Source organism: Pleurodeles waltl, chromosome 3_1 (genome assembly GCF_031143425.1).
Source record: "Pleurodeles waltl isolate 20211129_DDA chromosome 3_1, aPleWal1.hap1.20221129, whole genome shotgun sequence".
NCBI lineage: Eukaryota > Metazoa > Chordata > Amphibia > Caudata > Salamandridae > Pleurodeles > Pleurodeles waltl.
Genome location: NC_090440.1, coordinates 158,916,496 through 158,929,197, shown reverse-complemented (window position 1 = coordinate 158,929,197; position 12,702 = coordinate 158,916,496). Strand labels below are relative to the sequence as shown.

Genomic DNA, 12,702 nt, shown 5'->3' with positions numbered 1-12,702 from the left:
GTTGATACAGTTTCCCCAGACAGTGGACGTGTATTGACTGCCTTCCTGTGGCTAGAAGGTGGAGTCCCTGACACTGAAGTGAGGGAGCCTGGAGATAGGGTTCCACTTAAGAGATTCAAGGAGGACTTTGTTAACAAAAGGTGCTGATTAGTTATTCCTGAGCACTGCCATTTGGTAAGTGCTAAGAAAAGGGCGAGTGGTGAGGTGTGGCCCTGCAGATTCTGTTCTTCAAGATGAGGAAGTTTCTAGGGAGGAGCTGACCTTTTGTCTGTCCCTGGAAAGCTGAAGACAGCCAGGTACAGATGTGCATCTTAGGGAGAGCCATCACCTTCCACAAAAGCTTGCTGGGGAACAGGCAGAAAAAAAACTATTCTGAAACCTCAGACAGTTTACCAACTTCCCTTTCTGAATTATGTGTATAAAATGCTCTGCTTCAACTGTAAAACAGTTTTGGTAAGCAGTGGCTAGTGCAAAAAGAACAAGTGATGGACGGAATGCTGAATAATGTCAAACATTCACCACAAGTACAGAGATCTGGTCCTAAATCCATCATTTTTTTGCTGCCCATGCCATTCCAGTTTGGACCCAGCCATATGCAAATCAGTCTTGACCCTGTTCCCCACGGGAACAGTCCAGCCCGAACTGCCAGGCCAGGTCTCCCTGGACTGGAAACAAGCATCCTGGGACCGGTTTTGGGGTATCACCCCTCATCAGCCAGGCTAGCTTGAATCCAGTGGCATGGGAAGCACAGGACCCACGTCTGGCCATACCCTTCCCACTTAGGGTGACAAATGCAAAAAGAACAAGTGATGGACGGAATGCTGAACAATGTCAAACATTCACCCCCAGTACAGAGATCTGGGCCTAAATCCATAATTTTTTTTGCTGCCCATGCCATTCCAGTTTGGACCCAGCCATATGCAAATCAGTCTTGACCCTGTTCCCCATGGGAACAGTCCAACCCAAACTGCCAGGCCAGATCTTCCCTGGACTGCAAACAAGCATCCTGGGACCGGTTTCGGGGTTTCACCCCTCATCAGCCAGGCTAGCTTGAATCCAGTGGCATTGGGAAGCACGGGACCCACGTCTGGGCATACCCTTCCCACTTAGGGGTTTATGATGAGAGTATAAGGATCCATTTTGGATGACCTCTGTTTTAGGATGGTACAAGATGTAGTGTTGATACAGTTTCCCCATACAGTGGACGTGTATTGACTGCCTTCCTGTGGTTAGAAGGTGGAGTCCCTGACCCTGAAGTGAGGGAGCCTGGAGATAGGGTTCCACTTAAGAGATTCAAGGAGGACTTTGTTAACAAAAGGTGCTGATTAGTTATTCCTGAGCACTGCCATTTGGTAAGTACTAGGAAAGGGCGAGTGGTGAGGTGTGGCCCTGCAGTTTCTGTTCTTCAAGATGAGGAAGTTTCTAGGGAGGAACTGACCTTTTGTCTGTCCCTGGAAAGCTGAAGACAGCCAGGTACAGATGTGCATCTGAGTGAGAGCTATCACCTTCCACAAAAGCTTGCTGGGGAACAGGCAGAAAACAAAATAATTCTGAAACCTCAGACAGTGTACCAACATCCCTGTCTGAATTATGTGTATAAAAGTGGGCCAAACAAATTCCAGTTTCAATTTCTTCCTGACCAAGAAAGGAAGTGCTCTGCAAAGGACGAAAAGGATTTCTGTACGTGTGCATGAGAGCCAGCCTTCCAGAGGTGAGGCACTTTCCATCATCCACAATGCACATGAATACACCCTAGATTGTTTTCAGCTCAGTGGATGAGAGGTGAAAATACTGTGATATGCATTGTAAGATGTTAAAAGAAGAAAGGTAAACGTGCTGCCATTGCCAGCTTCCGGGGAGGATGGATGAATGCACTGCATTCTACAAACAGATGCTTCCAGGGTAATAAAACTTTTTTTCTTTTACAGCCTGTGTGGCTGTAGATACAAATGCTCTGCTTCAACTGTAAAACAGTTTTGGTAAGCAGTGGCTAGTGGTCAGATGGTGCGGATGTTTAAAACAATGTTCTTAATACAGTTTGGCAAACCATAGCCTGCTGATGGGCTAGTATGTCCACACACTAGATGTGTGTTGTTGACCAGATAGCTTCCCTGCAGATTTCTGCTATTGGGATTTTAACTACGAAAGCGGGGTTGCCCCTTTTTTGCTTGTGTCTTGGAGGGCACAATAAGTACACGTTTAGCTTTAGCTTAGCAAGTTTGGATACACCTGACAATCCATCTTAAATTTCCTGCCTTAGAAATGGGGAGACCTATGTGAGGTTTAGCAAAAGCTACAAAGAGCTGGTTAGTTTTGCGGAAGTCCTTAGTCCTGTCAGTATAGGCCATGAGTTGCCCACTTCATGTCTAAGGTGTTCAGTGTCCTTTCCATATCTGGTTGTGGAAAAAATGGGGTTGCAAAAGTGGAGGGTTTTGAACGGTGGACCCATAAGCCTTGTAGGAACTATAGGGTGTTCTTGGTGATGTTATATTTTTAAGTCCCTCCATGAATGCCTTAACAACAGTGATTTTGGAGATGAATGAGTGATCCCTATTGCATTGTGCATGTGTGCCACGAGAGTGCCTCAGTGAAGAAATATAATCTTGTATGCAAGACCTAGCTGGTGTAGGTGTAGAAGATAACCGATGATGACTTGAGCCCTGAATTTTGTCTTGTGATGTAGCAGTGGACACATCTCTTCCGCTTGGCTGCATAACTTGCATGTGTAGTAGGTCTATGAGCCTCACTCACTATGGCCCTACACTCACCAGGGAGGATTAGGTAGTCAACTTCAGCTCACTAGGTATATCTGGGTGCCTGATGTGGCTGTGTTGCTGCGTGAGAAGGTCCAGTCTGATCAGTAGATTCACTTAGGGACTGATGGACATCTCAGGACATTGAGTACCATTGCTTTGTGGCCAGATTGAGGCCACTAGAAAGAGGGCCATAGACACCTGCCTCAACGTTTTCACCACGCACAGGATTTGAGAGTGAGGAGGAAATGCTCAGGAAAATATCCCTGACCCATACATCCATAGTGCATTGCCCAGGGATTTCCTGGAGGCATAACCTGGCAGTTTGCCTTTTTTAAGGTGGCAAAGAGGTCTCAGGCTGGGGTCCCCCCACCGCTGAAAGTACCTGTGTAGGACTTACAGGTGAAGTTAGAAAAGACAACAGCAACTGTAACTTTGCAGTGAGTTTATTTCAGTCCTATAGCACCGGTGGTGAGGCATCAACTGCCGACCACGAAATCCCTGGCTCTCCACACACAAATGTTCTATCACAACATTCTACTTCTCCCTCATACTGGAACATACCACCTCAGACCCTACAGAGGTCCCACTTGTGGACTTGTTCATACATCCTGCTTAGGAGGTCTGCAAAGTTGCTGTTTACCTCTGGCAAATGCTCTGCAAAGATATGTATCCTATTGTGGATTGCCTAATGCCAGAACTCCTGTGCTAGCACAGACATCTAAAGGGAGTGAGTACCCCTGTGCTCGTGTATGTAGTACTTTGCCATTGTGTCCGTTTTTGTGAGGACTACTTTTCTTGGACCAGTTTGAACAAAGTTTTCAGGGTTACTCGAAGGTCAGTAGTCTGCATACCAGGGTTGTGCTTGTATGTGGCTTCACTCCTTCACTTCTGAGGCAGAAAAAAGATCAACACGGAGCCACACAATGCTACCTACCAGCGTGCTTGAGCACTGCTGTAAAAACTTCTGGATCCAGTCTGGCGCCTGTGGAATATTACAAAGGTAAGGAATCTGTGATTAGATAGAATCACCACCAGAAAGGACGTTACCAAGGATAAAAAAAACACCAGTTCATGTCTGAAGTCAGTCAATGAAAACTTCCAATGTCCTAATCACTAATCATTTTAATATGACATGAGAGATTAATGCAACAACAAACTCTCATTTAGCATACTATGACTTTAACATGCTAAATTAATCATGAATTTGGAAAATAAGCAGTGATCCCGTTATTTGCAACCCGTTCTGAACAAGTGTGTCAATACTATAAAAGGACAATTCCATTGAATTCTTTAGCAGTAAAATGCATAGATTTGTAAAGGGGTTGTTGTTTTATTGAAAACTGTGATATTATGAGTTTTATTACGTGTTTACGGTTTGATATTAAGTGCTGCTATTTTGCCACTCTGTATATTTTCATACGTGTGGCACATTTTTTTTTCTTTTAACAAAAATATAATAAAATTGAATTGCAAACCAATATGTTAATGAATATATATTTTCGATGGCATGTGTAGCTGCAGATACACATGCTGTGCATTATCCTGCCATCTAGTGTTGGGCTCGGAGTGTTACAAGTTGTTTTTCTTCGAATAAGTCTTTTCGAGTCACGAGACCGAGGGACTCCTCCCTTTCGGCTCCATTGCGCATGGGTGTCGACTCCATCTTAGATTGTTTTCTTTCTGTCATCGGGTTCGGACGTGTTCCTCTTCGCTCCGTAGTTCGATTCGGGAAAGTTAGCTAGTTATCGGAAAATTCAACGGTATTGTTCGCGCTCGGTACCGGTTTAGTGTTAGCACATCGACATCGAAAAAAGAAGCGCTCCGGCGGCCCTTCGGGGCTTCCACTCTTCGGCGGGGCCTCGTCGGCCCGACCGCGTCCATCTTCAAACCTCATGGACCGGACCCCCTTCCGTTTCTGCCTGAATTGCCACGCAAAGTATCCTTATACAGACCAACACTTGGTCTGTAATCTGTGTCTATCTCCGGAATACAGGGATGATACTTGCGAGGCCTGTCGGGCATTTTGATCGAAGAAGACGCTCCGCGATCGAAGAGCAAGAAGACTCCAGATGGCATCGACACCGGCCGAACAGATCGACGTTGAGGAAGAGGAGAGATTCTCCATTCGAGATTCGGACTTGGACGAGTCCGAAAGCGAGCAGACGAAAACGCAGCAACAAACTGTGAGTAAATCAGCCCCGACAAAGACTCACTCGAAAATAATAAAGGCCAAGGGGATGCCACCGCCAACAGGCCATGGCTTAAACCGAAAACACGGTGGCCAAACATCGGCACCGAAAAAGGCCTCCCAGCAGCCGAAGACATCCGACTCCGGTCGAGATACTGGCTCCGAACCATCTCGGCACCGAGAGTTCGAGACCCCCAAAGTCAAGAAGGTTTCCTCTGAGCCGAAAAAGACAGTACCGAATCCTTTGGTGTCGAAACATGCAGCCTCGGAGCCGAAAACAGACTCCTATACAGAAGAGCACGGTCGTTCCAGCAAACTGCAAGGGCACAGATTTGAGCAAGAACTGGGCATGGGAGAGCCAGACCATACCCAGAGGAGGCTGCATATACAAAAGGACACGGGGAAAATCCAAACTCTTCCTCCAATAAAAATGAAGCGAAAGCTAGCATTCCAGGAGGCGGAAATGCAGCCAAGAGCAAAGGTGGCAAAAGACAAGACACCACCAAGCTTTTCGCCACAGCCTTCACCATTGCATTCACCACACCTGTCCCCGGTAGCAACACCCCCAATGCAGTCGCCGACACACACAGGGATGACACAAGATGACCCGGATGCATGGGATTTATATGATGCACCGGTCTCAGACAATAGTCCTGATTGCTATCCGGCAGGGCCGTCACCACCAGAGGACAGCACTGCATATATGCAGGTGGTTTCAAGGGCAGCTACTTTCCATAACGTAGCCATGCATGCGGAGCCCATAGAAGACGACATTTTGTTTAACACCTTGGCAACCACTCACAGCTCTTACCAAACTTTGCCAATGCTACCAGGCATGTTAAAACACGCCAAACAGGTGTTCCAGGACCCAGTAAAAGGCTGAGCCATTACGCCTAGGGTGGAGAAGAAATATAAACCTCCCCCAACGGACCCTGTGTTTATAACACAGCAACTAACTCCAGATTCGTTGGTAGTGGGAGCAGCCCGAAAGAGGGCAAACTCCCAATCCTCAGGAGACGCACCACCGCCCGACAAGGAAAGTCGGAAATTCGATGCAGCAGGCAAGAGGGTGGCAGCACAGGCAGCCAATCAATGGCGGATTGCCAATTCTCAGGCTCTACTGGCTCGCTACGACAGGGCACATTGGGACGAGATGCAACATATCATTCAGCACTTGCCCAAGGAGTACCAAAAACGTGCCCAACAGGTTGTTGAGGAAGGCCAAACGATTTCAAACAACCAAATAAGGTCTGCAATGGGCTCGGTAGACACAGCAGCAAGGACAGTGAACACTGCGGTAACCATTCGTAGACACGCATGGTTACGGAGCTCGGGTTTGCAACCAGAAATCCAGCAAGCTGTGCTAAATATGCCGTTCAATCAAGAACAAATGTTTGGGCCGGAGGTGGATACGGCAATAGAAAAACTCAAAAAGGACACAGACTCGGCCAAAGCCATGGGCGCGCTCTACTCCCCGCAGAGAAGAGGAACTTTTAGGAAGCCGCACTTTAGAGGGGGTTTTCGTTCCCAAACCACAGAGCCTTCCACCTCACAAGTCAGACCCACATATCAGGGACAGTATCAAAGAGGAGGTTTTCGAGGAACATACAGGGGTGGACAATTCCCAAAGGCAAGAGGGAAATTCCAGAGCCCAAAAACCCCTCAAACCATACAGTGACTTCAATGTCACAAACCCCCACCACTCAACACCAGTGGGGGGGGAGACTTACTGCATACTATCACAACTGGGAAAACATAACTACGGACGCATGGGTCCTAGCCATTATCCAACATGGTTATTGCATAGAATTCCTACAATTGCCACCAGATGTGCCCCCAAGAGCACACAATATGTCCAAACAACACTTAGACCTGTTACAACTAGAAGTCCAAGCATTGTTACAAAAACAAGCAATAGAACTAGTACCCAACCATCAAAAAGGAACAGGGGTCTACTCCCTGTATTTCCTAATTCCAAAGAAAGACAAAACGCTGAGACTCATATTAGACCTCAGAACACTGAATCTTTACATCAAATCAGATCACTTTCACATGGTAACACTTCAAGACGTGATTCCCTTGCTCAAAAAACAAGACTATATGTCAACATTAGATCTCAAGGATGCATATTTTCACATACCCATCCATCCTTCCCACAGGAAATACTTAAGGTTTGTAATCCAAGGTGTACATTACCAATTCAAGATGTTACCATTCGGGATAACAACAGCCCCAAGGGTATTCACAAAATGCCTTGCAGTAGTAGCCGCTCACATCAGGAGGCAGCACATGCACGTATTCCCTTACTTGGACGAATGGTTAATAAAAACCAGCACTCAGCAACAGTGTCTTCTACACACACAATACGTGATAGAAACTCTACACAAACTAGGGTTCTATATAAATTACCAAAAATCACATCTACAACCATCCCAAATACAACAATACTTGGGAGCAACACTCAATACACAAAAGGCGATTGCCACTCCAAGTCCACAAAGGGTACAGGCGTTCCGCAATACAATATTAAACTTACAACCAAACCAACACTACCAAGTGAGGTTTGTAATGAAACTTCTAGGCATGATGTCTTCATGCATAGCCATCGTCCCAAATGCAAGACTACACATGCGGCCCTTACACCAGTACCTAACAACACAATGGACGCAGGCACAGGGTCCACTCCAAGATCTAGTGTTGATAGACCGCCAAACACACCTCTCGCTTCAATGGTGGAACCCTATAAATTGAAACCAAGGGCGGCCATTCCAAGACCCAGTGCCTCAATACGTGATCACAACAGATGCTTCCATGATAGGGTGGGGAGCACACCTCAACTAGCATAATATACAGGGACAATGGAACATTCAACAGAAACAACTGCACATAAATCACTTAGAACTGTTGGCAGTGTTTCTAGCATTGAAGGCATTTCAACCACTGATAGCCCACAAACACATTCTTGTCAAAACAGACAACATGACAAGAATGTATTACCTCAACAAACAGGGAGGGACACACTCCTCACACCTGTGTCTCTTAGCACAAAAAATCTGGCATTGGGCAATTCACAATCACATTTGCCTAATAGCACAATACATCCCAGGTATTCAAAACCAGCTGGCCAACAATCTCAGTCGAGCTCACCAACAAACACACGAATGGGAAATTCATCCCCAAATCCTACAAACTTACTTTCTACGCTGAGGAACACCACAAATAGAACTATTCGCAACAAAAGAAAACGCAAAATGCCAAGACTTTGCATCTAGGTATCCACACCCTCTGTCCAAGGGCAATGTACTATGGATGAGTTGGTCAGGGACATTTGCTTATGCTTTTCCCCCTCTCCCACTCCTTCCTTATCTGGTAAACAAATTGAGTCAAAGCAGACTCAAACTAATACTCGTAGCACCAACCTGGGCTCGCCAACCGTGCTACACAACACTGCTGGACCTGTCAGTAGTACCTCATATCAAACTACCAAACAGATCAGATCTGTTAACTCAACACAAACAACAGATCAGACACCCGAATCCAGCATCGCTCAATCTAGCAATATGGCTCCTGAAGTCTTAGAATTTGGACATTTAGACCTTACACAAGAATGTATGGAGGTCATTAAACAGGCTAGAAAACCTACTACAAGACATTGTTATGCAAACAAATGGAAAAGATTTGTTTATTACTGCCATAATAATCAAATTCAACCACTACATGCTTCTGCAAAGAACATTGTAAGCTACTTATTACACTTACAAAAATCTAAACTAGCATTCTCTTCTATTAAAATACATCTCACAGCAATATCTGCCTATCTGCAGATAACACATTCAACATCACTTTTTAGAATCCCCGTCATCAAAGCATTTATGGAGGGATTAAAAAGAATCATACCCCCGAGAACACCACCAGTCCCTTCGTGGAATCTCAATATTGTGTTAACACGGCTCATGGGACCACCATTAGAACCCATGCACTCTTGTGACATGCAATATTTAACTTGGAAAGTAGCCTTCCTAATAGCTATCACATCTCTTAGAAGAGTAAGTGAAATACAAGCATTCACTATACAAGAACCCTTTATACAAATACATAAACATAAAGTAGTTCTCCGGACAAATCCCAAATTCTTACCAAAAGTCATATCACCATTCCCCCTAAACCAAACAGTGGAACTCCCAGTCTTTTTCCCACAACCAGACTCGGTAGCCGAAAGAGCCTTACATACGTTAGACATTAAAAGAGCACTAATGTATTACATCGATAGAACAAAACAGTTTTTCAAAACAAATCAATTGTTTGTAGCCTTCCAAAAACCTCATGCAGGAAATCCAATATCCAAACAAGGCATTGCCAGATGGATAGTGAAATGTATTCAGACCTGCTATATCAAAGCAAAAAGAGATCTACCTATTACACCAAAGGCGCACACCACTAGGAAAAAAGGCGCCACAATGGCTTTTCTAGGGAATATACCTATGACAGAAATATGTAAGGCAGCCACATGGTCTACGCCTCATACATTCACAAAACATTACTGTGTAGATGTGTTAACAACACAACAAGCCACAGTAGGACAGGCTGTATTACGAACATTATTTCAAACAACTTCAACTCCTACAGGCTAAGCCACCGCTTTTTGGGGAGATTACTGCTTACTAGTCTATGCACAGCATGTGTATCTGCAGCTACACATGCCATCGAACGGAAAATGTCACTTACCCAGCGTACATCTGTTCGTGGCATGAGACGCTGCAGATTCACATGCGCCCTTCCGCCTCCCCGGGAGCCTGTAGCCGTTATAAGCATAAAAACTGTAAACTTGTAAATTTGTAAATAAATACTTTTTAAGACACATTGGGGGTCATTCCGACCCAGGCGGTCATTCTAACTTTCCCGCTGGGCCGGCAGGCGATCCTCAAAAGATCGCCCGCCGGCCCAGCGGGAAAGACCCTGCAAAGAGGAAGCCGGCTCCGAATGGAGCCGGCGGATTTGCAGGGGTGCGACGGGTGCAGTGGCACCTGTCGCGATTTTCAGTGTCTGCAAAGCAGACACTGAAAATCATTGTGGGGCCCTGTTAGGGGGCCCCTGCACTGCCCATGCCAGTGGCATGGGCAGTGCAGGGGCCCCCAGGGGCCCCACGACACCCGTTCCCTCCAGCCTGGTTCTGGCGGTGTAAACCGCCAGAAACAGGCTGGCGGGAAGGGGGTCGGAATCCCCATGGCGGCGCTGCAAGCAGCGCCGCCATGGAGGATTCCCTGGGTCAGGGGTAAACCGGCGGGAAACCGCCAGTTCTCCTTTTCTGACGCGGCTTTACCGCCGCGGTCAGAATGGCCCAGGAAGCACCACCAGCCTGTTGGCGGTGCTTCCTCTGCCCTCCACCCTGGCGGTTTCAAACAGCCTGGGTCGGAATGAGGGCCATTATGTACATACATACTTACTCCATTGCATGGGCACCATTACTATATTCACAACTCCTACCTCACCCTCTGCGGGAAAAACAATCTAAGATGGAGTCGACGCCCATGCGCAATGAAGCCGAAAGGGAGGAGTCCCTCGGTCTCGTGACTCGAAAAGACTTCTTCGAAGAAAAACAACTTGTAACACTCCGAGCTCAACACTAGATGGCAGGATAATGCACAGCATGTAAATCTGCAGCGTCTCATGCCATGAACAGATGTACACTGGGTAAGTGTCATTTTCCATATATGATGCTATGACATACATCTTTGCATTATTCGTTATTATTACAATAATAATGAATGGCTCAAATTACAAAATATTTTTGTGGGTGTGTGTGTGTGTGTGTGTGTGTGTGTGTGTGTGTACCAAGCATATATATGCAAAATGTGCTCTGTGTTCTTGCCTGGACATAAACACTAAACGTGCATGTGCATTTCGTCTGTCTATCCCTGCTTAGAATTTCAATTAGGGAATATCTCATGAGGTGAGGCAGATCTAGAGGCAGGCATGATCCGCAGTCTTTGAGGGATGGCCCATGCTCTATGTTACCTTCAGCCTTCCTTCCCCTGCACCGGGGACAGTGCAGTACAAGTATAGTAAAGCTCCTGGATTCATTGCCTCATCAAGTACACCAACAATCATAGAGGGTGTTATGGTGTCTGGCGGTCCTACCCCTAATGCAGGCGCAGCACTTTCATTCATGAGGTGGTCCACTTTTATGTACGCGTACTCAAGAAGGAAAATGCTCACTGTCTTTGTGTTGTGAATCAGTCCCCTAAATAATATTTTCAATGAACATGCAACTCATCCGGCTTGCTGTTCTAATATAAGAAATGTTGCAGAGTGGATGCCATAGGCCTCACTTGTTTGTAATTATTGTCACTGTACAATTTTTTGTTTTTTCAATATCCATTTTTTAGGATGCAGATTATGCAGTTAACCTGTTTTTCTTTAATTGTGTTAGACCGTTTTGAGGATCGTGGTGCTCGGAATATGGGATTACATTGAAAACAAAATCGAGGTCAGTAACATTAATAAAATCTTCCCCACTTACTTCTTTTTTTGTTGTTTCAACAAACGTATCCTCAACTGATCGAATGGCACTATTGTCCAGTCTGTTATGTATCATTTAAATCTAGAAAAATCTTGGACGTGAGATTTATAAAGTTACATGCTGTCTTTGATTTTGTGAAATTGTATGTCCTGAATATATATTACACTTTTTAACACTGCTCGAAAATTACATGTAATCAAAGACTGCCTAACTGAAAATTTGTTGTTTTACTTTAATATGACTATAGCAGAACTCCTGTTCCTCGACAGCATATTTCATTTAATAAACAGTGACGTAGCAATGGTGCCATGGGCCTTCAACCATTCAGTCAGTTTTTGTAAAGTGTGGCAACTCACCAGTGAGGGTCTCAAGGCGCTGGCCTTAAAGCAACCAAGGAGAATGAGCTTCTTCATGAGCTGTGTCTGGGTAGTGAAGCATAGCAGTAGAGAGTGTACGTGCCCCCAACACCCTGGGATGTACCTACACTCCACCTTCTCAGCTAATTATGCCAATTTAGACAGAGGCCTACTCCAAAAGGAACAGTCCAGCATGAACTGCTACTACTTGGGCACAACACATAGGGTGTTCTGCTTATCCCAACTATTACCTGAATGTGGTTGAACTATCATCTGCGATTATTTTCATAATAGTAATATTTTTTTGTTAGATAAATTCATTATCATATGCACAACTCAAATAACATATATTATAGATCACATTAAACATGTTCAATTAATATATCTGTTGGAGACTTCTAGGCGCAGATTCTTCAACTTAGAATTATCCCCAGGCGTCAGTCTGGGTCCGGAACTATTTCGTGAGCAGTACCCCCGAGCACCGATAGGTGGTGGCGTTTGGCTCCCCGTGGTGTCGTCGACCGTGCCAGAAGTGAAATGTGTGGTATTTATATAGCCGCCACCCCAGTATGCTGACGTCAGTTCATTTGTTTCCGTACCAGTCACCGTAGATCTAGAGAAGTCACTTTTTGACTGACCTCTTTCGACCTTTTGTCAACGTTTGTTTTGAGACATTATCTCCTGGTGGGGTACCGATGTCCACGACAAAGACTAGTTTTAAGCCCTGTGGCACCTGTCAGCGACAATTGTCGGTGACAGACCCACACCTCATCTGCCTCTGGTGTTTCAAGTGCGATCACAACGCTAAGACCAGAGTTGATTGCTGCACCATGCACCCCAAGTCCTTTAGGAGCTCCTTACCACTTGATGCGCAACGCTGTG

General features: G+C 45.5%; 1 protein-coding gene across 9 annotated transcripts in view; it reads left to right on the top strand.

The window, feature by feature from the left end:
• TMEM266 (transmembrane protein 266) overlaps positions 1-12,702 on the top strand; it is a 394,446-nt gene that overhangs the window by 116,493 nt on the left and 265,251 nt on the right. For all 9 annotated transcript variants that reach the window (XM_069222037.1, XM_069222031.1, XM_069222036.1 and 6 more), the window contains one exon: positions 11,375-11,431. In XM_069222037.1, the coding sequence (XP_069078138.1) occupies positions 11,375-11,431 (57 nt within the window). The remainder of the gene's footprint in view (positions 1-11,374; positions 11,432-12,702) is intronic.